Raw genomic sequence first — 27,843 nt, 5'->3', positions numbered from 1 at the left:
CTCCAGGGCATTTTCATTATAGCGCTGTTCTGCCAGCTGTTTTGGGTGCGATAACTTCTGTCTTTCAAAAGCTAAATAATGCAGTTCTGTCATGCAAGCATGTAATGTGTTTTGGGGAAATAAGAAAGCTCTCTTTCAGCATGAAACAGAGGCTGAGTAGAGGACAAACAGCAATCCAGTGAGGCTTTTGTTTTTACCTCTATTTTTAGGTAATTTAGATTCCGTTTTGCTCTCCAACATGATATTCACCAGGTAATGGATTGGACTTGAACTGTGTTTTCAAGGTGCCCCAGACGAAATTACAGGACAGTGTTGTGGGTGGAGGAGGTATGTAAGGCTGCAAAAGCGGCTCTTGGGGGCGACTGAGTGCCAGGACACAGCCGGGGCATCAGATCACAGGAGCCGGGTGTTTTGAGTGTGCTCCAGTTGGGTGGACATACATCATCTTGTGTAACAGCAGCAGGCTTCAGCAAGCAGGCATCCGGGATAGGAAACTTTTCTTCTCTCTTTTGTCATCACAAGAGTTTAATTTTGTGTGTGTGTGTGTGTGTGTTTAGGTTTGTTTTTATTTCCTCTTAAAGGAACAAACTGTTCTGACATTGTCCATTACTAGTCCATTAAGTGGCTGGAGGGCAGGCAGAGCCACACTGGCCAGAGGAAACAGTAGGTAATGAAGCAGAATTTGGCCCTGAGTCAGTCCTTGGCTTGTATTGTCAGGCTGCAGCAGTGAGAAAGGAAACAAATGTTTTAGCAGCTTGGTGAATTTGTTTCTCACTGGGCTGTAACTTGCTGACATTTTTAATGTCTTGTGTGAGAAGTTGACTGGCTGGATTACTGTGTGCTTTGCTGAATGGTGATACTGTTTTTTTGACTGAATGTGGCTAATTTGTTATCCGAATCATAACGTCAGCCTCCGGGGGTTAGCCTTACAGGCTTGTAGGAATCAATAGAAAATTACTTTGAGGGATAAAATAACTTGTCAGTGTTGCTATCAAAGCACTCGCATTTCAGTTTGTGGGGTTTTTTTTTCTTTTTCGCAGGGGCTTATAGCAGAAAGCTCGACAAAACTGTAGCTGTAAAGGGGAGTTACAAAAATCCTACTTTCAGAGGCTTTTATAAAGCAAACATAAAAGCAGAGCCTGACTGGCAAGGGTTGTCTATGGATTTTATAACTGTCCAGGAAGATGGGAATTGTGGGGGTTCTCACTCCTTAAGAAATGGAAAGGATGCTCTGCTCCTTAGGGGATAGTAGGGGTACGTACATTCATATTCTTTCATTCACCAAGTCTTTTATCAAGACTAAGTAGTTTGTGTTTATCAAAGATGTGGGTTTTGGTGGCTTTTTTTCCTTCCTCTTCCTAGAAAACCCTCTTTTTGCAAAGTGAGGAAAGGGGCTGGATTTTAATAAGTGCCTGTGTGCTACTGCAGCAGGGCCAGCAGGAGCACTGCCACAAACTGGACTGAGGTGCTGGGGAGCAGCTGTAGGAGCAAGGCCTGCTGAGGGAGTCCTGGCAGGCTGGAAGCTGGGGAGAGCTCTCACCTCCTGCCATGTGTGTGCTCAGGAAGGGGCTGAACCCTCCAAGAGAGGGGCATGTAGAGCTCTTGCTGCACTGGATTTATAAATTATCTATTATAAATTATCTATTTATAAATCCAGGGCCCTTTCATAACTGTTGCTCTCCCTTTAACACAGTTATACAACTGTTTTTGGCCTCTCTGTTCTTTGCCTTTATCATGCTAAGGAGTAATAATGTAAAAAGAATGTGATACCTCAAACTGTGATGTTCTCATAGATGCTTAAGGAAGGAAAAAGGCAGATGGAGCCTTAGGAAGGCATCACGGTACACAGGTGTGTATTTGGGAGTGTTGGCACAAAAGGGACAGGCAGGTTAATGAATGATATTTAAAAAGAGAAACATGTTTAAATATCATGATGTTCAATGCAATTTGAAATTAGTGCTAATGGAAAATATTGGTCCAACAGTGGCAGTTGGACCAATCTAGTCCATTACTGTGTCTTAAAAGGAAAAAAAAAAACAAAGCAGAAGTCTTGTAGGGTAAAAATTGATTCCTTTTTTTTATTTTTTATTTTTTTTAATTTTTTATTTTTTATTTTTTAAATTTTTCTTTATTTTTTTAATCTTGTCAGCCAGGCTCCTGTGAGATTGATACATAGGATCTGCCAGGAACTTACTTGGTTCTTTCTGTCTTTGATGGCAGGGAGCTTTGTGCCACTGAGAGGAAAAGACAGGGTTAACAAGATTCCTTAAGTTATTATACTCCCCTGAAATAGCACCTTGAGTTTCAGCAATCTGAGCATGGCATGCTGTGCCCATGCTATAGCAATCTTGAAGCTTGCTCAGAAAAATCTTTTCATGCATTGGGCTGTCTGATATCTTGAGGTGTGACTCAAGTTTATGGTCCTTTGGATCAGCTTTAGCTGCCAAAGAGGAGAGGCATAGAAGGGTGAAACAATGGCTCCTGGCTGATACGCACCCTTTGTGTCCCAAGCTAGGTTTTTCAGCTGTAGCCTAAAAGAAGCCCAGAACTGAGGTTTTATTTTAAATGGGTAAGAACAATTTCATACAGTTTTTCAACTGTCATGACACTTCATTTCTTACCAGTGTGGCTTCTTGTATCTGGACTGAGCTGTAGCCACTATTCCTTGCTGTTAGGTAAAACATACCTGGTTGTTGGTTTCTGTTTGTAACAGCTTTTTGGCTAGATATATCAGATGTGAATACATGGGTAGTGTCAGCTTCAGATTCATCTTAGGCTAGAAATGAGAAATATTGAAATCATCTATATAAGAAATCTTCTGTTGCATTGTGATTTTAATTTTTTCAATATCTGGATTTTATAGATAAAACTCTATTGTACAACAGTCTCAATTGTTGCTGAGGTATATGATCTTGTAAGTGGTGCTTTTTAATCATAATCTGATATTGCTTCAGAGTGCATACATTTTCATGATTGCGTGAAGTAGAAAATTTGAGTTGCAATCAGGCTTTTTCTATGGCTTCATTCCAAGTGCAGGGACAGTTAGTCTGAACACCATTGTGGGTTTGCTACTTTGTGGTATAGATTCTGGAAGAATTGATGCCAGCTGCCACCGAGAGGTTCCACAAGAGAGCATTCCAGACAGCAGCGTGTTGTGGTCACCTGAAGGGTATCTCAAGACTGGTCTGCCAGGAAACCGGTGGAGTCTTGAAGGGCTCTTGGAGACTCCAGATCTGGGCTGCAGATGTCCAACAGTTTGCCTGGTGTAAGGCACTGACTGCCCTGCCTGTGGTTTGGGCGGGGATTTGGAGGTTAAAGCCTTCGGCAGGTTGCAGGTATGTGATTTCTTATCTGCTGTAAGCAGACCTGGAAATCCATACTGGGTGAACCTCCCTTGCCTAGTCAGTTGTCAGCAGGTATTTCACTCTCATTTAAGTACAGGTGATGAAGCACAGGCTCACCTTTAGCAGTGCTCCGTGCAATTTACCCAAGATGTGTCCTGTGATACAGGCAGGAGTGTCTGTCCTGTGCTAGAGGTGATTCACCCTGGTTTAGTGGGACAAGGCTCTGTAAAATTGCAGGTGACTCCTAAATGGCTTCCTTAGGCATCCTGGGAAGCTGCCCTCCTCTCTGCACAGCTGGAGGCCACTGCTCCTCCCTCTGCTCTGACCTACAGGCACTTGCCTGCCCTTCCTCCTCATCCTGCTGGGTCTTTCTGGCTGTCTCCCAGACCCTAGGTGGTGGTACTTTGGTGCCATATCAGCAGGGCATCTGAAGGGAAGGGCTGCTGAGCTCTTCCCATACCTTAGCTGAACTTGTCTGTGACTGATCAATAACATGGTTCTGAACCCCAGGTGCCAAAGCAGGCTGAGGGTGGGTAAGGCTGACAGTGCTTCAAGGGTTGTCACAGAAGCTTTGCTACCACAGAGCCTATTATCTGCATCAGAAGCTTGAATGAGGGCCTCAGCACCTTGTGGAGTAATGCATTCAGGCAAAAAGGTGTTGACAAAGTCTGTTAATTAAAAGCCCATGGTTTCATAGATTGTTTTTCACTTGATGGGAAGCTTGTGAATTTTATGCATCAGAAACCCGCTTGGGAGGTGCTGTGAGGCTGATCCTAATGCAAAGGAGCTACTGTGGTGACTAGCAAAGGCAAAACATTTGTGTGACTCTGCAAGTATCAGAGTGTTGTGGATGGTTGAACAGCTTTATTGACAGATAAGGCAAAAAGTTCTCCTGCTTCTCAGGACAGTGTTTAATGTGACCTGTATTGAACAATCTGGGATTAAGAAGAATGCATATTCACTCATTGTTTTCTTATTCTCTCTCTCCAGATGAACATAATGATGTACAGAAAAAAACCTTTACAAAATGGATAAATGCTCGGTTTTCCAAGGTAATGTTGGTTTGGATGTACTACTTTATTTTGTTTGGTTCACTGTTTAGAATAATTTTGGTTAAATATACTTTGCTCTTAGTCTTGTTGAATACTCCTAGTAAAATGTCAGTGTGTAGTGAAAACAGATAAAATAGTGTAGTGTTTGTTCCCTCAATCTCCCCATACACATAAGCATTCAATACTTTGTTTTAAGAAAAAATAAAAGATCCCATTTGTTAATATATTAGAATAGTTATTTGAATGAGCATGTTTGTTTGGTATTGTTTAGGTTTGGTTTAGTTTATTTCTATATGCGGTTTCCGGAGTGCATTGCAGCAGATTTTGAACCTTCATTGCTGTGTTTTATTCTGTCACTGAGTCGGTTTTACTCTGCAAACCTCTAGATGAAGCCACCAAGTGTTGCTACTCAAGTCTTGACTGAAATTTTATATAATTACTTGTTAATTTTGAATTTTCCTTGGCTCTCATGCTGTACATTTCTCATTTTAGTTCTTTTTACTGGCTTGAAACTTACTGAGGCTCTTTCGTGGTTTGGGATGATAAAGGAAGTGAAGTTTGTTTTGGAATGCTATTTAAAGCCTGCTTTTTACACTGTTCTGCTGATAGGGAAAAATGACGCATTGCCCAGGAGCACAAATGTCTGTGGAAAGTTTTCCTACTTCATAGTTTGAATGTGTGAAAGAACCTGGAATTCTCATGTTTTTATCTACCTAGTGTGGTGCTGCAAATGGGGTAGCTGCTCTTTTGTATGCTCTTATTGAAAAGTGGCATGTGTGTGAGATCTTGAAAGCAGATAAAAAAATATGACAGGAAAGGGGTGTGGTTGTTGGTTTGATTTTTTTGTTTTATTTTTTTTTCCAAATAAAGCTGCAACAGTGCTTTAGCAATGAATGGTTGCTTCTGGAGCGCTGCCCTCCTGAAGTTCTTGATGAGTAATGTAAGGAATTCTTACCTTCCTTTCCTTCCGGTGAAACAGGACACTGGGCAATGCAAGGCTTGTAGCCTTGGTTGAATCATTTCGGCTTAGGTTTGTTTTGGTTGAAAGCTGATATCCTGCACTCTTCATCCAATGCGTTCTTGGCTAGTTTGCTCTTTAGAGGAGCAGTGTGTGTGGGTAACTGGTTGCTCTATGCTCAGCTTTTCAGTGCTGCCCAGAGGAGTGGTGGTCCTGCAGGAGGAGCATTAGGCAGGGCAGGATCATGTTAGGAAAGAAAACGTGGTGAGAAAGAAAGGACTGACTGTAGTCCTGTAGCTGGCATGAACATGGAAATGACAGTGGTATTGAGAATGAATGACAGTCATACTGAGAATGTGCCAGGTGACTTATCTGTGACTGCTGTGGGCATTGTATTGAAGAAGGTGAAATTGTTTTCAGTCATTCTGCTTGTACTCATATGGGTATATCACATAAAGTGTCTATATTGTGTAATCAGACAGATGCTGCTAAGCTCCTGGATTTCCCTGGTGCAGGGTATGGTCAGATACTCCCAGGATTTGAAGTGACTGTAGCTTTGTAACTCTGTAACTTCATGGCCCATTAAACACCTGAAGCTATGAAAGCCTTGTTAAATATTAAAGAGACTCCTGTAAAAGGACATACTCCCAACTGCTGCACGTCCAATTCAAACTTGAGCATGGCTATTTTGACATGACAAGACACAGATTTATGAAAACTGGTATGTTCAAATTGCAAGGTAAATGATGGTATTAAGTAGAAATCACCTAATGTAAGGAAGTCTAATTTCAATTGTCCCTTAAAAATAGTAAGGGACTGACTTCAGTCCTGTCATGTTGAAGTTTTTTTTATGTACCAGGTCATTCGGGTTGTTTTAAATTCCTTTTCTGTGAACTAGATTGATTTAGTTGCTTAGTAGAGTAGAGAGATTTTTAGAGGTTAGTTAAATGTAATCTGATTTACAGAAAACAAAATGGTAACTCAGGCATTTTGTGTGGAATTGCAAATTTTATTCCAAGAATTTTACTTGTCCTTCCATATTAATGATATTGTACTTGCCCTTCATTTAGGAAAATAAAAAGTAATTTCTTGAGCCTTTATGAACTAGCTTACCATACAAAAATTGTAAAAGTGCAGCTGCATGATGCTGAGTTTAAGTCAATTCAATAAGATTTTGCAAAGAATCTAGAAAGAGAGCAGTGTCTTTCTCTTTTCTCATCAGAGAAATAGGCAGGTGAGTAAAACACTTAAAGCAGCTCAAGTGTGCTGTGAGGTGCCTGCTTCGGATTGGTGAGATAAGAGTTCTTGGTGTAGTTCCCAGTAGAGTAACTTGGTTTTGCGTTCTTGGTTTAAACTGTGCTAGAACAATGCCTTTCATTTGTGTGTTGTTTGAAGTCGAGGCACAAACATTTAAAGTGGATGGAGTCTTAAGGTCAATAAATGTACTCAGCCAAGTCTCAGTGCTCTCCAAGGAGAGCTATACACACTACAACTCAAAAGACTGTGATGGCTGTGTAGTAAGGATATTTTATTCAAATTGAACGGAATAAAAATTTTTAGAGAAATAGTCTGTTACCAAGCTTTAACCAATAGGGAAGTTTGTACTCTATGGATGCCAACTGTGAAGCAGGGAGTGCCTGTGGAATAGCAGGCCACATAACTTTCTCAGCCTTGCCTGAGAAAGTGGCCTGGGAAATCATAAGGAGGAATTAAAACAATCCTCAGAGATAGAAAACAGCCTTGAAGGTGCTGTTTGTCTGTTCCTTGTTTTCTTGCAAGAGAAGGTCGAGGGGTGGTGAACCCCACTGACCAATGATGGTGATGTGTTAGTTTACTAACCAGTAAGAGTTTTACTTTTCTGTACTTTCATGTATCAGTCTATAAAAAAGACCTGAGGTAATAAACCGAGAGAAATTCTCCTGTTTGACTCCCAAGAGAGTCTGTGTCGTTCTTCTCGCTGTTCCCAATAGACCAACGGTACTCAAATATTGAGGCAGAGTATTTCAGCATATGCTTATAAAGCAATGTGATGTTTTTACTTACTGTGTTTTTTCCATTGCTCTGTCCAGTCTAATTTCAAGTGTCAAATTTAGCTGTTTTTCTGTGGTATAACCTTAGCAATTAAAGCATCTAGTTGTGTGGATAGCTGATAAATGTTCTTTACACTATGTAGAATTGTTTTCTATCCCTTTATCCCTTTCTATATTAATCTTCATTAATACTTACCAATTCATATGTATGTTATGTTCAGAATATCTTTCTGCAATGCAGAAGTGCTATCTTGTCACAGTGGTTTTTAGCCAGTGCAAATAAAGGCAACCATGAGAACTGGCTACTAATTTTGAGTGCCCAATCTGAGACTTCACCTAAGTTATCCCAGAGAATTTGGCATTTCTTTGACATTTCTTAATATAAAATAGAGCTCTTGATCCTTATGGCAGAATTCAGAGGGTTCATCTCTTCTGCAAACTCAATTAAATCATCCAAAATATCTAGCTGGTTTTCAGATGGAGCTTGCTCAGCATAGAAAAGGGACTTGAAGATGATTACACCTGTGTCAGCAAGGACTGGCTTTAAGGATCTAAGGAAGTGTCCTAATCTGGCACACAGTAATTGCATGTAAAATTGTGTTTTAAATTATTCTGATGAGTTACAGGGGAGCTTCTGGCTAACAGTGGAGTTTGAATTCAAGTGTGGAGGATGATGTAGTGCTCCAGTACCCATATGTTATTTGTTTATGTAGGTAAAGAGGAAGTCAACAAAGATTTTCTACTCAACCCTAGTTTGTCCAAATATCTGAATAGCTTCAATATTTATCAACATGTTTTATCAATGTTTTATCAGCAGGCCTGGGATTTTTAACTGCATCTTGCAGATCTCTGGTGCTTCAGCTTATAATTACAGAACAAAGTAGTTGGATGCTCACACTTGCAGCTCCAGAAGGTTTTTAGAAACTTGATAGGTGTCTTAAGTAATTCAGGAGTCTCATGTCCCATTTTAGAACCCTGCAAGTACAATTCTTTCTGCCCTACTTTCTTTACTCCTACATTCTGACCCTCTTTTTGGTTTGTTTGTTTGATTGTTTTTTTTTTCCCTCGCTTACTATTACACCCTCTCATGTCGGAAGCCTTGTCTGCCTGGCAAATCCTTGCAAATCTCGAGTTTGACTGCCCCGCCTGTTTCATATCCACTTTTGCCTTTGTCACTAGACTTTTTTTCCCATTGAGACTCAGTTTTTCTTTTTAAAGCTCCAGACCTGCTCCATCTGCCCTTCATTTCCCCTCCCCTGCCTTTACAGGATTTGATGCTTGTGTGGTCAGTCCTATTTTTGCATCTCCCTTTGTCTCAGTGGTACTAACCTTGCCCTCCCTTTACCTTATTGCAGGATTCAGTCTTTACTGGCTTTAGTTTTCTCATTTTCCAAGGTGGTACTTTTCCAAGCTTGCTTTCAGATTGGTTCCTCTCTTCCTCTGCTATTCCTGAGCTTGGCAGGTGGAACACAGAGTCAGCACAAGAAACATGATTCCTTAACTTAATTTAGACCCATGGAGTCAGGTCTGTCACAGCCTGTTGGAACTTTGGGCTGTCACTCACTAGAGGAAGTTTACAGATCCAGCACTGGCAAACTGAGGCTCTGTCTTTTTACCAAAAACTTGTTTCTTCACTGTGTTTGGGAAATTTTCCCACAGGGATGGCAAAAAACCTTCATTGCTAGGAAGGTTGTGCTCTGCAAACGGAGCATAAAAGCCCAGAGATCTATGGTATTCGGTGAAAATAACACTAGGTTTCCCTGCCCCTCAGTTATAAGTCTTGGATATGGGAGGCTGTTGAATGGAGCCAGCTGGGGCATTGTTCCAAGGTGTCAGGAACTGCATTCAAAGCCTTTGCATGTCTGAGTGCTGGGCCTCCCTTTCCTTTCCATCATGTGTTCCCATTGCTTTCCAATCCAAGCTCAATTTATTTTTTTTATTTTTTATGTACAGAAGCCTTATAAAGTCTCACTTGTGCATTTGCAGTGTTCTTGAATCTTTGGAGGATTCTGCTCCTTCAGGTCCTGTGTCAGTGCCCCGACATCTGCATTGGCCAACATTGACAGGGCTTGGAGCCAGGCCAGGACCTGCTAGTGTGAATAAAACCAGACATCCCACACTTTTACAGCATCTTAAGCTCTTTTTCCTACTCTGTGGTCTTCCAAAAAATATGTTTCACTTTTGAGTTAAAGAAGAGGTGGAGGTGCAGCTTGGGAGCAAAATGCATCCTCCAGGGCTGAGCTCCAAGTTAGCCTTTGAGAAGGCAAGTGCTCAGTGTGGGGCTCCTGTGCCTTTCCTCTCCTGGGCTCTGGTGTGTCCCCTCCCCTGGAAGGACACCAAAGAAAGATGAGAGAAGACAGGTCAGTAGGAGAACTCTTGAGTTGTACTTGGAGTGCTTTGGGGTGTGGTAGCTTTATATGCGTCTTAAAATTGAAACAGTTAATGCCTGGTATAATGAGGAATTAAATAATTTGTGAACTGCAAAGTCTTCTTTTTAGCTTTTTGTGTGGTGTGCTGAATAGATGTTTTCTTCCATTTCTGCTCCTTAATTTTCTTTCCTCTAAGAGTTGTTTCGTCATAATAGTAAATGTCAGGTCCTGTACTTCTGAAGATATTTTGCAGCTCCACTGCTGACCCTGAGCAACTGTGATAAATCTTTTTAAAGACAAAATTATACCTATTCATGATAATTACTTTCACATGACCCAAGATACCTGAGGTCAAAGACATTTCAGAAGTGTTGTTTTTTTGGGGGGGAAGGAGAGTTACAGAGTAGTACATGGACAGTGTATTAGTCATGCAAGAAAAGAGATCAAAAAGATTGATTAGGCAATTTTGTCTGTCCAAGGTGACATCACCTAAGATGGTGTCTAATCCTTTTTGCAGTTCAGTTTTTGTGGCACAGGCAAGGAAATACTCAATGACTGGTAAAATATTCTACAGTCTAATTGCTTCTGATATTTTTCAATGCTGAATTAAACTGTAAAATGTAACTTCACTCAAAGATAGCCAAAGCTTAAAAAGCAACAGCCTTGGTAGAAAAGAGGAATAATCTGGTGGAAAAGAATTAGCATTTGCATGAGCTGGCCTTGAAAAAGTCAATATTTAGTCTACTTTTTTCTTGGTCTTTTTTTATGAGAAGACCAAATAAACCTTTCTAGGCCTAGGATATGTATTAGCCAAGAAGCACAAAAGTAAATTTTTCTTCTCTAATAGGTGTGTGTTATGGTAAGGATGACTACTTTCTAGCATAAATGCAACATTGTGTAGCAGTTTGTGATCTCTCCCAGATATAGCCACAGCAAAAAATTGTCAGTTTTCTGCCTTTCTTTCGACCTCTGCTGCTTTCTGCTCTAAGAACGAAGTGTGGGCAGGATCTACCTTTCTGGACTTGAAAGCTTGGTTGATGCTCTGGGTTTGGGACAGAGTTTGACTGAATTTTGGGCTTGGTTATCATCCCAGTTGTCAGAGTGTTTTGGGGCCTTCTCAAGCACTAGAGCTGAACCTGGTAGAGTCACCAAAGCAAATCTGTACCTGTTAAGTGCTAATCAGAAAAGTCAACCTGCTTAGCAGGAATTTTTTTTAAGGGTCTCGTTGAAGTAATCTGGCTTGAAAAACTATAAATAAAAGGATAACCTTTCAGTCTTACAATAGAATTAACTGACAGTGGTAAGCAGGGTCCCAGCTGCCCCTGATATTGGTATGTAATGAGGCTTAATTACAAGCTGAGGTTAGTTCTGTTACATTAAATGTGTTATTATAACGTAGGCATATGTAAATGTGTGAATAAATATGCTGGAGACAGAAAGAGTTACCGCTGCCTTGCTGTGCTATTTGCACTAATAGATCTTCCCCGCTTTGGTCGTGTTTTCAGTCAAATATTTTAGGTGTTCTGTGAATGGAACTATCTTTAGCTTTTCAGCTTTGCTGCTCCTTAAACTCATGTCTGTCATCTAATAGAATCAAAATTTCCAGCATATCTCAGCAATGAGTATTACTTCCCCCTGCCACCCAGTCTAGGGTTTTAAATAGCTAATTAGTTCCTTGTAACTATTTTATTTTTGAGCACCAGTTGTTAAAAATAATTTGGCTTATAAGGAGTCTTCCTCTTCTTATTGTAACTTTTTATTTATTTGTTTTACTTGGTATTTGAAATCATAGTTTCGGTACTAGTGTTGTGTTGAGATGCCACAACTCCTTGGAAATATTCAGCATAGAGTAAAGTCAGTGAAAATATATCTTGTCACAGTATAGCTAGGATTTATGTATGATGTCCTGTAACTCCTGCATGTTAGTGGAAGGAGAATGGAAAAAAGTATCACGTTTTAATAAAAATACTTCTGTAAACAATGTCTATAGTCTTAAATTAGAAACTGGCAAGATTATTTGTTGACACGATTGTTTACTTTATGTAATGACCTTTTTGCTTTCTGATTTGTTTCCCACATTGAATTCCCATGTGCTGGCCTTATGATGTAGCAGCACTTGACATATTTCTTACTTGGTCTTCATCATGATAAAGTGTAGTTCTTGCTCCTTGTCTTGTTTGAGTTTAAACTGGTTACCATGAGTTCCCTGGGAATGTACTTGAACATTGTGAATTGTTCATGCTCTCATATAAGAGCCCAACCTGTCCAATATTTTCCCCCTCTCAAAGGAAAGGGGTCTTTGCAGTTCTACTACTACTTTGACATATGTATTCAGCATCTTATTAGATGTTAAGAATTGTCATATATTGGTTAAAAATAATTAACTAAAACAACACTTAACTTCATGGAAGTGACATTTGAAGATAGAAAAATCTGATAGAAAATCAGTATGTACTGCTTTTTGTCTTTTCAGGTTGTTTTGGTGTTCCTGAAATGGCAGATGATGTAAATGGCTACCAGGGTTTTTACCAGCACTGCTCTGAGCAGCTGCAACTTGTCTGCTGCATTCTCTTAGTGGCTGGTGAAGGTCATTTGTATGGTTTTATGAAATGTGTTACTTTCCTGGTGACAGCCAGCGTGCACTAACTGTGAAACTGAGAGGACCTTTCATCTTGGTTTTAATTTTGTGACTACAATGTCTGATTGAGTATTACGGAGAAGGATGTGAAATGGAGGTGGCTTATCTCTTATTCTCCGGTCTCTTGAACATTCATTAATTGGAAAAGTTAGGTTTAATAATGTAGCTTCAATAATTATTGAATTAAAACACAGGTAAATTGTCTGCTATAGGTAATTTATATGAGAATTTCATGTTTCTAGTTGAACAGCTAGGTAAACATTTAAACTTCTTCAATGATTGCCTTTGCATATAATTTCATGTTCAAGAATAAAGAACATAAATAGTCATGATAAAGTGATAAATAATAGCTTGTGTTTGAAAAAATGGTATTTAGTCCTACTGAGAATTTGTGACTCCCTTTTTCTCTCTAACTTGTCTTAGTTCCCCATTGGTAATAAGGGACAGTTAATGATGTCCTACTGTAGACCATACTCAAGAATGATCCCTGCCTTGTAGCTGTGGTGGCTTTAGTAGAACAAACTGTAAGTGTTGGTGGCTGGGCTTTCAACTGTCAGCAGCATTGGATGACTTAAAAAAATCTGATCCAGATTTTGTTTATATCTTCCTCCATTTCCTGGGAATGCTTTCTGGCAAACAGAAGGAATGATTTCTGCACAGTCATGTTGGCTGGCCTGGATGACCCTTCGTTGTGAGTAATTCTAGATGGACACAAGGAAGTGTGAGTCACCCTCTTAAACCTGATCCAGGTAGAGGGACTTGAAAGATGGCCAAAGGGGCATATGAGGGCTGCTGGTGTGAGGAGATCATTGTGTGGTATCTCCTTCCCAAGGAGTGCTTTTATCTTGCTGGAAAGTGCAAAACTGATGCCTGAGGTGTGTGGTCTTGTGTGCATATGGTAGCTTCTGGTCTTCAGCTCAGAGAACATCAGTAAACTGCTGCTTCCTCATGAGATAAATCAACAGAAGTGGTTCTGCTGTGGATAACTAGTAAAAGTCTTCCCTCCCTTACTTCTGTTCACACAAAGGCTGGCACCAAAATGTTTGTTGAAATAAATATAACATGATGAATTGGATGTGGTTCTGATCCTTGTGTATGTGCCTAGTGGTGCATAACCAACGTTGTCACCATGCAAAGTTCATGAGAACACAAGCAAGTCTAGCCCACAGCTTATGTACAGTCTCTAGCTTTCGTATTTTTACTTTCTCTTGCTCTGCCTGCCTTTCCCTTTCCTTTTCCTCTTCCTTTTTCCCTTACAGCCCTGTTAAGTGAATCGATTCCTTTCCTGCTATCAGTGCTAATTTAAAGCACTGGGGAACCAACACTGCCTCTTTCTAAGTCTGTTAAATATGTTCTTTTGTCTGCTTTATCAAGCCCTTGTGTCTGTTACAGTAACTGTGTGTACAGCTCTGCTGGCAAAGCCTTCTTGAACAGGCTGAGGGAAAGAGATTTCTGCCAGGATTTTTTTTGGGTTTTTTTTTTTTTCCTGCTCTTGTGGCAAACATAAGCAAAGCTGAGAAAAACTACCTTCTGTTAACTGATAAAAGTGTTCAGTGAGGGGGATGTGAATGCTTTACACCCTGAACTGTCACAGATCTTCTGGTACCAAGTGTGCCCCTGCCTGTCCTTTATACCATCTTTGTAAACTGGACTCTATTTTGTCTTTGAGAAAGGACCCATTAGCTGCCTCGTATATTTGTACAGTGCTTAGCACAATGTAAGTTGCTCTTTAAGTACTTACCAACACAGCCATGACTAGCCATTTGCCCTTGTGAAGGGCTCGATATGATTTGTCACTGTCACTCTTTCTTATAAGACAAATACTTAAATTTCTCAATCCATTATGCTTAGTGACGGACTGCCTCTCCTTACAGGAGCCTTGGCAGGGGCTGAACTACTTTGTACTTGTATAGTCTTCAAGTATTTAGAAAGTGAGTAAAATGTCAGTTCTGACAAAGAAATTTAGGTTGCCTTAGCATACTGTATGCCAGATGAGACTCTACAGAGAGAGAAATACATGTGCTTTTTGCATACTGCAGATTGGGTATTTATTTGTGTGTGTGTGTATCTGTGGGTACCGACTTTACTTTTCAGAAGGCCAGGTTATTTTATGGGCATTTGGAGTGAGCAATATGGATGTGGGTGGGGATGGTGAAGGAAGCAAGCTGCAGCCCTGTGCCGTAGCTTCTGTCCTCCCCCAGTGCCCTCGCAGCAGCACACTGGCCAGTAGCTGGTCTCGGGGCTGCCTGCTTCACCCCAGTGCAGTCTGCATGGAACAGGTGCCCGCAGGGGAGTCAGACTGCTGGCTCAGAGCCAGGGTTCAAGTGTGCTCCTGTCCCCTGGACTAGGAGTACAGGTCCAGCCTTAGAGGCCGGGTATTGCAGCTCCCAGATTGCCCTTGCACTGCCACAGCAGCCTGGCCAGTAGGCTTGGTGGTGGGCACTGCTCGTGAGGTGATGGGGCTCTGCACGGGTTTTATCACAAAGAGAGGGTGATGGCAGCAGCCTGGCCTGTGCCTGGTGCAGGAGGGCATGTGTAGCTGCTTTGTCAGCATTGCCCCAGAGCTTTTCCTTGTCTTCTCTTGGGAAATAAGGGTATGGCACTGTCCCTTTGGGCTGCCATTTAAAGAAACTATTTTCCTTCACCCTTCTATGCTTAATAAACTTTGAGTCAGGTGGTTGTCAGAAGCTGGGATCTCTAGCTGTTCTGTTTGCATAAAAAAAGTAGAGGCCTTCCTGAAGAACAGTGGGTTGCTGTTGATCTGCATCCCAAGAAAGCAGTCCAGCATCCAGCTGCACTGGAGGACAGAGCAGTGATGTTTCTGACTGCAGACCATATGGCTCACATAGCACATCCTGCATGGAAATGTGCGTTCAGGTGGGAGGAGGCAGTGTGAGCAGAGCAGGATGCAGTGCCTGTGTAGTCTCTGCTCTATTGGGACACCAGCTGTTAGGGCTGGCTTTATGCCCTGATGGGACAGCTGAGGCTGCCTGGGTGGCAGCTGCCACCAGGTGTGTGCATGTGATTCAGGTGGGCGTGGGAAGCTGGAGAAGCATGTTTCCAGCTTTCCTGGTGGGTGTGCTTCTGTGGAGGTGGTGATGGGCTTGGTGGGGTGGGTGCTGCAAACTTTCTTAGCAAACTTTCGTCACCTTGCATGTGGGAAAATATATCCTGTGAGCTGACTTCTTTCCCCCAGAGAGCATTTGCTAGACTTTGCAAAATGCAGAGGCTTTGTATATTGCTTTGTCTGTTTTGAGGATAGTGGATACTTTAACAAACCAGGAATGAGTGGCTTAGATTGCAGAAATAATTAAATACTCTTCTGTTGACTCTTTAAACTGACAGCAAAACATGGTGCTCTGATGGCCAGCAAAATGGAAGTCGTTCTCCTGAAAAAGCAGATCTAAATTATTTCCACCATCACAGCAGGGTGCATTGTGTAGGGCTGGAACAAACCATGACCTGTTGAAATGAATGACTGAAAGCAGGAAGTCATTCAGCTTGTTTTCATGCATGTGAAGTGAGGGGATGGAAGCAAAGAAAGAAGGCTGTATCATCTAAATACCCTTATTGCGCTGTATTAAATGGGGCATCTTTCTGCTTTTTCAGTAGTTCGAAATCCTTTTTAACTTCTGGACCTAAGGCAACAAATTAATTGAGCATATATGGCTGTAACATTCTCCGTTTTGGTGTTATATATGTGTGTGCTGTTCTAATGATATATAATTATAATTAATTGTATAATTATAAAGGGTTTCCTTCTGTAGGGCCTTTGAGGGTGTCTCCTGCAACATCATTTGTCACAAAACTGGTGAGATAGGGGTTTGATGAATGGAGTGTTAAATAAATGAGGAATTGCCTAGACAGCTGCATCCAAAGATTTGCACTCAAATCAAAGGACTGCTCAATGTCCAAACGAAGATCAGAAACAAGTGCTGTCCCTCAGGGATCCATAATGGGATCTGTAGGGTTCTATCACATTGGGCCGGAGCTTATCTGGCTCTATCACTTCAGCCTGCGACAGGAGTGGGTCACACCCCAGGAGCCGGATGTCCCAAGGTGTGACTAGAGCACTTGCTCTACGGCTTTTTGGCTGTCATTCTGTGCTCTGAGGAGACAAGGACAAGAGGGAGGTCTTTTGCATGGGATAATAGAGAATTTATTGCTCTGAGGAATATTGGGGGCAAAAGACAGAAAATGCGAGCGTGCAACAGCTGAAATAGGGAGGCAATTCAAAGGGAGGGTACAAAGCATCAGCTAATCAGAGATATCCTGGGGAGGGTGCACAAAATCATCATCCAGTGAGAGAGGTGGGGGAGAAAGCTGGGTCACATGGACTAATCAAGCATCGAAGTTTAGGGGATTTCTGAAGTGGAATTCCAGGCATGCGGTGGGCCTAAAACAGATTGACAGGAGACTCAGGGCAGATTGACAACATGGGGTGGGAGGGTCTCATCTGGAGCAAACCATCCATTTGGGCAATCACAGAACATACCATTAACAAGAAACACACTGCAACAGGGTTCAATATCACCAATGGCATGCAGTGGGTTTGAGTACGCCCTCAGCGAGTTTGCAGATGGCACCATGCTAAGAAAGCACAGTTGATTTGCAAGTGGCATGGGTTGTCACCCAGAAAGACTTCAGGCTAGAGAAATGGACCCACATGAATTTTGTGAAGTTCAGTGAGGTCCTGGCCTGCACCTGCATCATGGCATTCCCCAGTATCTGTACAGACTGGGAGATGAATCCATTAGGAGCAGCCCTGTGGAGAAGCACTTGGGGGTACTGGTGGATGACAAATGAGACAGAAATGTGTGTTTCAGCTCAGAAAGCCATACTGTGGGCTTCATAAAAAAAAGTGTGGCTTGCAGGACAGTGGAAGTGATTATTCCCCTCTGCTCTGGAGAGGCCAACATTTCAATGACTAAGAGGCTTGTTTGGTTTTTTTAGTTTTTTTCTTTCATAATGAGTGTTTGAATATTACTGTGTCCAGAGACCTCTGTTAGCTCCTACTGCTTGCTTTTCTGGTCATATGAACAATTTCCTTGTGCCCTTAGCAACCTTTTTTTACTGTCTTCAATGTGGTGATGCAAACCAAATGTAAACTAAATTTTACTGGCATCTGGGTTGTTTGCACTGTGGCTGATCTCCTCCTGTATTACACCATAAACTGTACAAGAGGCTTCTCTGCATCTCCATTTGTTATCCTGTTCTCTGGCTCATAAAATCACTGAATGGTTAAGGTTGGAAGGGACCCCTGGAGATCACCTAGTCCAGCCTCCCTGCTCAAGCAGGGAGCCCTAGAGCATGTTACTCAGGATTGCATCCAGATGTTTTTTTTTGAGTATCTCCAGTGAGGGAAATTGCACAACCTCTCTGGGTACTCTGTTCTGTTGTGTAGTCACCTGCACAGGGAAGGTATTACTTATGTTCAGGTGAAACTTCCATCAGTTTCTGCCTGTTGCCTCTTGTCCTGTTGCTCCACTGAGAAGAGATTGGCTCTATCCTCTTGGGACATTCCCTTCAGATACTTACAGACTCCAATCATGTCTCAGTTGTCTCTTCTCAAGGCTGAACAAGCCCAGCTCCCTGAAGCTTTCCTTGAAAGAGATGCTCCAATCATTTGATCAACTTTGTTGCCCTTTGCTGGAGCTACTCCAGGAGCTCCACAACTCTCTGGTACTGGGGAGCCCAGAACTGAAGCACTCGTGAGGCTCACATGCACCTGGTGAGATGTGTCCTCAGTAGGGATGAATAGAGAGACCAGATCACCTCTCTTGACTTCCTGTCAGTGTTGTTCCCAGTGCCCCCAGGACACCATTGGCCTCCTTAGTCACATGGGCACCCTGTTGGTTCATGGACAGCTTGTTGTCCACCAGGACTCCAAGGTCCTTGTCCACAGAGCTGCTTCACAGCAGATCAGCCCAAGCCTATACTGGTGCATGAGGTTATTCCTCCCCAGGTTCAGGACCTTGCCTTTGCCTTTGTTGAATTTCACACAGTTCCCTTCTGTCCATCTCTCCAGCCTGCTGAGGTCCCTCTGAGTGGCTGCACGGCCCTCAGGGGTACCGGCCACTCCTCCCAGCTTCATGTCATCTATGAATTTTCTCAGGAGGCACCTGGCCCTCCATCCAAATCATTGATGAAGAAGTTAAACAACACTGAGCCCAGTGTTGAACCTTAGGAGACACCACAAATGAGAGGCCTCCAACTAGACTCTGTGCCAGTGTTAGTGACCCTCTCCTCTGGGATTTGCCATTCAGCCAGTTCTCAATCCACCTCACCTTTCACTTGTCCAGTTCACATACCTGAGTTTGCCTGTGTGGATATGATGGGAGACAGTGTCAAAAGATTTGCTGAAGTCCAGGTAGACAACAGCCATTGGTCTCCCCTCATCTCTCCAGCCAGTTGTCCCATTGTAGGCTCCAGCATGCTTTAAAAGTTTGGTTATGTGGCTGTGAAGTATCTGAATCATCTGTGAAAAGTACACACTCTGAGAGGAAGATCATACTTACCACTGTTTAGCTGGTTGAAATTGTTACATTTAGTTATGTTTTTGTACAGGAAACTGAAATATTTCTTTGCAGCTGTTCAATTCTGACTTTTTTTTCTTGTGTTGGTAGTTTCAGTAGTATCAAATCTAACTAAATGGGACACCTAAGGAAAACCCATATGAATTTTGGGGTAAAACAGACATTTGCCAAAAAACAGGGTTCATTGTTCAGTTTTTCTTTTTTGGTTCAGTTTTCTTTTTCTGTTAGCCAGTATTTGGCAATTACCAGCAGCTGTAGGGCAGGAGGAGATAATCGAAGACAGGAGAGATCTATGCCAGCTAATTAATGTCACGTAAGGCAGGTCTCTGATAGCCTTCTTTCTGAAGAGCAATGTTAAAAAGTCAAGGTGATAGGAAAAGGAAATATTGCAGCTTTTTGTGGTACTTAGAAAATATTTTTCTTCTCCTCACATTGGCACTTGAAAGGGACACTGAAAGCAGTGGTTTAATTGATTTCTTGGCAGCCAGCAAGTGAATGTTACGAAGCAAATGCACTTAGTTGCTGGCTGGCTGTGTCTTCTCCCCCTGTCCTGTAAAACTGTCCCACAGTAACTTTCTTATGGTCCAAGAAGAGATAAGATAAAAAAGAAGCAAGGAAAAGGTTAACACGATTCTACTCTCATCTGCCACAATTCTTGTATGGAGTCCCTCCACTCCCAAAGGAAGCAGAAATTAGAAATTTATGATTTAGAGTAGCTCTGGGTTTCACATGATGCTTTTTTTTCCATGGTAGACAAAGTGACCAGTTTGTTTCAATAAATAGTGTACCTTTGGATCTACTGGTCTTTGTAGAACAGTGGCATCTTCTTACACAGGGCACAATTCCAAGTCATTTTTTGTCTTTTTTTTAAATCTGAGAGAACTTGTTCCAAAAGTTTATTTCTGAAAAGCCTCAGTTTCTTCTTCCTTTAGATGCAGCCAAACCACAGCATTCCTTCTCAAATGACTCCTCAAACTTGCCAAGTTTTCTTTCTTTGCCATCTTTGCGTGTTAATGCATCCATCCTAATCTGAGCCAGGATGTACTGATTTGGTTCCTTAGTACAGGACTGCTGATGCACAGAACTACAGTGATAGGGGGGGGAAAGAAAAAAACACTTAAAAAGGGAAGGGTTCCTTCTTGATCACTGTAGCAGTCCCCTAGCTTTCATTTACTACTTTTAGTACCAAATAAGTAGAAATTAAAAAGATACGAAGGAAGAAGTACGTATGTTCAAGGAAGTTCTGCTTAAGCAGTTTTTGTTTCTCCTTTTGTTTCTTCTACAGAGTGGGAAGGCCCCAGTGAAAGATATGTTCACAGATCTCAAAGATGGAAGGAAGCTTTTGGACCTTTTGGAGGGTCTGACAGGGAAACCTCTGGTAAGAGAAACATCTGAGTCATATTTTCATTTATTAAAAAAACCCAAACCAATGAATAAACAAAACACAGACAGAGGCATATGTTTTATTTTTTTTAATTTGAATTTATTTAAAACCCTATTTTGCTTGTAATGTGTACTTGTTCTCTGCAGTCCCAGTGAAATTCCCATGAACTCCACTCATGAGATACAGGGTCAGGCTGAAGCTTAACTGTGTAATCCTCTCTTGAGGGTTTACATATTACCTAGCAGAGCATGTAAAACCAGTGGTGTTTACATTTTTAATATGTTTTTAACAGACGTCCTTTAAAGGTTGTTTTTGATCAGGTGTTCAGCTGGATCCCTGTGGGCTTCTAGTAAGCTTGTGAAAGATCTCTTAAAGAAAAAAAAGAAAGCAAAAAGGCAACAGCTAGTAGGTAAAAATCTGCATCTCCATTGAAAAATTTTGTCATCTACAGACAGGAAGAGGCTGAAAACTGCTCAAAATGTGTATGGAAAAGTGTGTATGGCTGTAAACTCTTCCCCTGCTAACATTAATGGCTCTTCATAAAGGTGCATGAAGTATGGTGAAACCTGTGCCATTACTTGGAATTAAATTATTGATTTCACTATTTATAATGTCTCAAATTTGTTTATGGACCTTATGAGGAACCTTCAGTCATATAAAATTTCATGTTGCAAGCTCACTTGGTTTTTTAAGCAGATGTGTTTTATTAGTACTTTTAATAATTTGTGGTGTGATTTGATGTATGCTGAAAACAACAGGAGGTTTTTTGTTTCTAAGTTGATTACTGCGTTCCAAGTTCAGCTCCATGCTCTTGCAGTATGATCACTTTCAGACACAGGTATTAAATTATAGTGATTAAAGGCAAATGGAGTGGCAGATATTGTCAAGAGTTGAAGGTTTGATTTTGTTTGTTTTTTTTTCTAGTTGTGTAGTTTTTGTTTGGTTTTTTTTTTTTTATTTGCCCTGATATTAAAAGGAAGGGAAAGTCAGGAAGCGTAACTTCTTCCCAGTATGCAAAGATTTAGCAGGCTTTTGGTGCCAGAGAAACAAATTGCTGCTTGTTCTCTCCTGGGAGCCAGAAAATTTCAAGTACTCTGGCAAATGTTCAAAAGCCTCAGATTTTCCCCAGGAACTCTCCCTTTGCTTTTGCATTGCTGGCTTATTATTCTGTAGATGCTGGGAATAAAAATTTTGGACTTACTGAAGATGAGCTGAAACATATTTTGAATCCAAGGCCTATCCTGTGTCTGGAATTGGAGAATATTGTTCTGACCAATTTTCGTTTTGAAATTGTTGTGTATGATTGATCTTGTTTCATTTTTCTTACTACTACTAAAAGAAAAAAAAAAAGTTGAAATCTGGAGAGTTTTTCTCTGATTTTATTTGGTATGTCCATTAATTCTGATGTTGAACAGATTGTAACTTTTTATTTTCAGCCTAAAGAACGAGGTTCCACAAGAGTACATGCCTTAAATAATGTCAACCGAGTACTGCAAGTCTTGCATCAGAACAATGTGAGCATGTTTTTCCACAACTTTTTGAGAGATTCTTTAGTTTATTGTTGTATGTACATGAGTTCAGAAGGCAGAGAATAAAGATTTTTCGTACCTAAAATGAAATCTCCTTGAGATGGGTAAACTGTTCATAATTTCTTACATGATTTAGAATTTGTGTCCAGCAATTTTGTGAGTTCTTAAAATGCAAACTTAATAGTTGTATTAAACCACTAATCACAAAACTGTGGGTTTTTTTGAGATGGGTGCAGCTCTTGAGAAAAAGCTGCCTTGAAGCTTTCCTATTGCATAGCTGATGAATACAGCAGCACAAAAAAATAATTTCCAGTAATGCCGCATAACTTGTGCAGAAATCTGTAAGGGGATGGCTGGTTTCGTGGCTCTATCCTGCTCTCCACGTCCAGGAGTCTTTTCATTGACTTCTGTCATCTGTGTCAAACATGTAGTTTCTAATTTGCACCTTTGATAACTGATCAAAAAGAACAAGCAAAACAAAATCCTCCTTTAATAAAAATAATTATTTGGCTTAATATTTGTTTTTACTGCCTGGAAGATGATAGTGCTGTAGTAAAGTGATTTTAGTTTTTCTTCCTTTTTTGATGAACAGTTCCTGGTAAGTGTGCTCTCTATACTTAGAAATTTCTGTTTGTGAATGTCAGGTCACTAAAATTAACTTAATAAGAGCATTTTGGCAATAAAATACATCAAATACAAGCAAGCACAGGCATATTTATATAGACTGCTGATTGAAGAGTGATACCAACATGCTGTATTATACTGGAATTTCCCCTCTGTGTTGGTGGACTAGTGTCATATTTCGTGGAAGCAGATGAAGCTGGCAGTGGGTTGTTTTTGTTCTTTGAGATACTGTAAATATTAACTTTTAAAAGGATAAATAATGAGTTTTCCAGCTTGAAATTGATTTATTTTATTATAACAATAAATGAAACAATACTGAATTGCAATAATTAATTATTTCTTCCTTAAGCTGACAGCATCTGGGTTTCTGGGAGTAAACAGATGGTCTTAGTTAGCTGAAGGTTGTTGAGGTCATGTACTTGATTTATGCCTACTGCTTAGCTTCATTAGAAAGTGTGTTTGTTATGATGGGGAGAAAAGACATCCACTGAGAAGCAGTTGCATTCTGTTTGAGAGTTTGTGGGCTATGCAACATTCATAACTTGCAAAATAATTTATAAAAGTGTTTAAATATATATTGCAAGGATCAGACAAATCTAGGGTGTAGGTGATCAAGTGATCCTGTGAACCTCATCCTTTAAGCAGAATGGTTCCAAGTAAGGAAAGTCAACTTTTTTGATTTGTCAATCAAATTAAAAAAAAAAAAAACAAAAACAAAACAAGGACCAAACTTGCTAAACTTTTATTTTCCTATCAGATTCTTTATGCTTGCATTTCTGTTGTTCAGTTTTGACTGCTGGTATGCACCTGTATATTTAGAGGAGAGAATAAAACTCTTCAAATGGAATATCTTCTTTGGTGCCATTCTTTGTCATCTAGTTTAAGCAGTTAACATGAAGTTTATTTAAGCAGATGTCATGACATATTCAGATGAACAGTCCTCTGTCAACTCTGCTTTTCTCTTCAACTACTTTCTATTTGAGAGCACTTGGTAATACTTGGCTGGACAGCCAGGGAAATGGGGTGGGGTTATGACTTGGAGCTGTGATAGCAGTGTTTAATAGAGAGTGATTCAACCTCTCCAGGTGGAGTTGGTGAATATTGGAGGAACTGACATCGTTGATGGAAATCACAAGCTGACGCTGGGGCTGCTGTGGAGCATTATCTTGCACTGGCAGGTGAGAGGCTGCTATGAGATCTCTTCCTTTCCAGGAATCATGTACATTGTTCTGCTGTGATTTTCACAAACCTTCCCAGGCTTTTGGTGGCAGAAAATACTGCTTCTATTTTGGGCTGGTAAATAAAGGCAGGCCAGTATTTGGTTTCTGCTCAAAGTCTATTGGCTGCTTCCCACGATCCGTACTCTCGTATGTGCCCAGTTGTGCACAGCCGCTCAGTTTAGTTCCTGCTGGTGAGAATTGCAGAGAGGCTTTTCAGGCTGAAGCATTATATTTCTTTTCCTTCCTCAAGGGCTTGAGGCAGGTAGTGTTTTACTGTTTTGGTAGCTGCGTTTGTCTTGCATCTTACAGCTGCTTTGTAGGTTTGTTAGTCTCATAGGTTGAATTGCTCCTGGTTTATCCAAGTATGTGGGAAGATCATCAAATTGACTTGGGGGGACTTTGGTAGATATGTGATGTTTGTAGTACCCAAACAACAAACTACTTTTGTTGGATCAGCAGATATCCACTTCTTGCAGAAAACCTGTACAAGCTGTATTTTTGGGGTTTATTTACTGGTGGAACCACAGCAGAGGCAGTGAGGAGTATTATTCCCTGTGCTTAGAGCAGACGAGCACTAAGGAGAGTGGGAGGATCATAATATAAGAGTAATGTGTCATTATTACACAAAGCATCACTGGCTCTTGTAATCAATAGAGGGCAAAGATGGCCTGAAGACTGCTATTCCAAAATTTCATGTGGGGAATTGGAGTCTGATTCATTGCTTTCCATGGGGAAGCCCCTTTCATGATTTGTGAAGTAATTTGGTTTTGTAAGGAGGAGAAGTGGGGCATATGTTCGGAAAGGTGTGGTTGTTGCTGTCTTGCAGGTGAAGGATGTCATGAAGAACATCATGTCAGATTTGCAGCAGACCAACAGTGAGAAGATACTGCTGAGCTGGGTTCGGCAGTCCACCAGACCCTATAGTCAGGTCAACGTTTTGAACTTCACCACGAGCTGGGCTGATGGACTCGCCTTTAATGCTGTGATTCACAGACACAAGTAAGTGGCAAACAGCTTGTCTTTGACCTAGTGAAGTAAACAGTTTTTTTTTTTTTTTCTGTGTCTTCATACTTGAGCATTTGACAGCTTCTAGCCTATTTGAGTGATTCATTATCCAGGTTTTTTGTTTGTCTTTTTTTGTGGTAACAATAGCAGTGGTGGGACATTGCCAGAGCCTTGCAAAGGCTGGAGCCACGGCAGGAGTATAACACTGAGTTCCTGCACATGCACAAGCACTTGCTAATTTGAATGGATTTACATCCCACTTGCTTTTTATAGTGAATATATTGAAAGGGTCTCTGTGGGGGAAGGGGGAGCTGACCTTCTCCTTTTACCTTCCTTTTACCTGGCCTCCTCTGTAAATAGAAACATCACTTCCATTGGAAATTGCCAAATCATTTCAATAAGAAGATACAGAAGCTTCAAAATGAAAGAATGAGAGATTCTGTCACTTTCCTGGTGTTTTTTAATATATCTTGCTTGAAAGACAATGTATGCAGTTCTTTCAGGAGAACTGTGGGGCAGAATATCAAAGGGTAATAGAACACTTCAGGTATCTGTAGAGTATCCTTTAGTTTGTTCATTATACTTTATAAGGAATAACATTAAAGTTTCTTTGCACAGATCTTTTGTGTTCTTTCTGATTTTTGCAAAACTCTTCAGACATTTAAATAAATCATCATTACAGATTCTGTTAACATTGCATACCCTTTTTTATTTCCTTTTTAAAAATATTTTCTTTGAGATCTACTGGACAATTCATTCTAATCCAGCATCTCTTAAATGAAGTCAGCTCATTGCTTTGCAAAGTCTGACTGTTCTTACCCATAAATAACCATTTCTATGTGGAAATTGTATAATAATTTCTAGAATTTAACCAGACCTCCTGGTCACCAGGTATTTGACACAGCAAAGGCTTTACAAACACTCATGTTAACACCCAGCAGATGCAAAGTGTTTGCAGAACATATGTTCACTTTGAGCCTGCTCTAAAGTGCCCCTTTGGCCTGTGGTAACTGGAATAGGCCCTGTCACAGGCTTGTTGGCTTCAGGACAGGTCTGCCCTGCCATACTCTGTGTCTTGTGGACCGGAGCTGGCTTGTGTTCAGCCTGCGTGGGTGTGAAAGGAGGGCCAGCACCACGCTGACGGCTTCTGCAGGTTTGGAAGGACTGCTGTGCAAGGACAGAGCAATACTACCAAATGTCTCGCTGGAATTTATCACAAGCATTGCTAAGTCCCTCCCCTGGATGATGTGAGCAGTTGTGATTTTCCTACCAGCACAACTGCCTGTAGTGGCCTTGCTCTGCTGCTGAATGTGTGAAGCTTTGTGATGGAGACTGTGCCAGCTTTAGACACAAATGAAACCTAGGTGACCTGAGGGAAGCAGAAAAATTAGTTTTAGGCTGTTTCTTGTCCTTCTTGTTATGACTATGTGCTTGTGCTTTGCAGGATCTGAAGTCTGTGAGCTCTGCTCTTTTCAGATCACTAAGTAGCAAATGCCCCAGCTGAAAGCTTTGACTGAATAACTGTGCATTCCTGTGAGTTTGTAAAATCTGAGTCTGAGCCTTTTATTCCCCATTCCTTGGAGCCTGACAGCTGCTGGCATGTCAGAATTCAGCACTGTTGTCCCTGGGCACAAGTCCTTTAGTCAGAGAAGCATAATTTTCCCTAAACTTTAAAAAAAACCTTGAGCTGGGTTTCTCCTTTCAGCTTTGAAGGAGAGGCTTTAAAAGCACTTGTGAGGAACAAGGAGGTTGGGGCAGGTTGCAGAAATGATAGGACAACAAAGCTATGTAACTTACTTAGACAGCATTTTTCAGTGCTACATTTTTATTTTATATTAATATGACACTTAAAAGGGGAGAACCTTCATGGATTCCATTAAGAGATTTAATATCTTTATTTTCTCTTTATGTATCTATCAACAATTGTTAATTGTACTACCTCTTGGCTGCAATATCTAATAACTTTGTAACACCTTCAGCATGTAAATGACCTATTGCCTCATATAATTTTAATAGCATTTTACTGTACCGGTCTCTTTTGCTTACTAATATTACCTTAGTTCCTCCTTGAAATGAATTCTGCTTTTTGGTTCGATTTTCTCACTCTTAGGTAAGTATCTAGTTGTGATTTATTAATACCTTTGTTTTCAAAGTCAATGTCTGCTAAAGATTTACATGAATCTATGGGTATCCTTCTTGCTTTTGCATGGATGTACATGAGCTTCTATATACATCTTGTTCCTGCTCACCCTGCTTTCCTCTGGCTTTTTGCTTCTTAGACTGTTGGCTTAGGGACTTCCTGTTTCACAAACATAGTGACTCAACAGATGATAAAGGGTACTCTTAAGTCAGTTTACAACTGAATCAGATATTAAAAGAATTAAAGTAAAGCCCATCTCTTCCTCCCCAAGTTCTATAAATGACGGAATCAATAGCAGTGTTTTGATGAGAAGCCACCATTGCAGGAGAATGGAAGGGGTTTTAATAGCTCTGCAGCTGTGCTGCTGCAGCACTTGGCTGATCGTGTGCCACAGGTGTAGGTACTGCTGGGAATAGGCCCTGTTTGCTGCCTCTGCTTGCTGTTGTGTGCTCTGCTCTTTCCCCTTGAGACCCACCGCTATCTTTTGGGTTCTCACCTGGACTGGAGATGTCCTTGGGTTAACACTGATCTTTGATGAAGGCTGCTGACACTGCAAATTGATCAGCTCCTTGGCCTGATTAGTGCTGGGATGTGCAAGATTTGCACTTGTGATGGGGTGTTTTCTTGTAGGCTGTTTTTTGTTACTGGGGGGACAAGACTGTGAGTGAATGGGTGGGGTGGAGACTGCTGTTTCTCCTGGCTGTGATGGCCTGGGGTGGTCACTGAGCCACATCACAAGTCTGGAATGAGGTTTTCCAGGAACAGAGTGACTCTTGATTACCCAGCAGGGCCTGATGCAGAAAATGTGTAGTAACAGTAATGCTGTAAAAGCAACAGTTGCAGAAAACTGGTTCTGGGATAAATTTTCGAGGTTATGCGCTCTTGTTAGCGGTATTTGTTTTCCTGTTGAAATCAATGACTTTATGTTTAGGACTCAGAATAGAAGGTGGATGTTGCTGTGGGCATGCAGTCAGTTAATTAATTAGTGGTTATCAGGTTCTCATTAATAATTGA

General features: G+C 41.0%; 1 protein-coding gene across 6 annotated transcripts in view; it reads left to right on the top strand.

Moving 5' to 3' along the window:
- UTRN (utrophin) overlaps positions 1-27,843 on the top strand; it is a 348,412-nt gene that overhangs the window by 53,390 nt on the left and 267,179 nt on the right. For all 6 annotated transcript variants that reach the window (XM_014263434.2, XM_014263436.2, XM_014263435.2 and 3 more), the window contains 5 exons: positions 4,335-4,396; positions 20,213-20,305; positions 21,748-21,825; positions 23,550-23,642; positions 24,511-24,683. In XM_014263434.2, the coding sequence (XP_014118909.2) occupies positions 4,335-4,396; positions 20,213-20,305; positions 21,748-21,825; positions 23,550-23,642; positions 24,511-24,683 (499 nt within the window). The remainder of the gene's footprint in view (positions 1-4,334; positions 4,397-20,212; positions 20,306-21,747; positions 21,826-23,549; positions 23,643-24,510; positions 24,684-27,843) is intronic.

The sequence above is a fragment of the Pseudopodoces humilis genome, chromosome 3 (genome assembly GCF_049639895.1).
Source record: "Pseudopodoces humilis isolate 2021_Gansu_Grassland_sample_001 chromosome 3, ASM4963989v1, whole genome shotgun sequence".
Taxonomy (NCBI): domain Eukaryota; kingdom Metazoa; phylum Chordata; class Aves; order Passeriformes; family Paridae; genus Pseudopodoces; species Pseudopodoces humilis.
The sequence above is the reverse complement of the archived record's forward strand: the minus strand, read 5'-3'. Positions and strand labels throughout refer to the sequence as shown.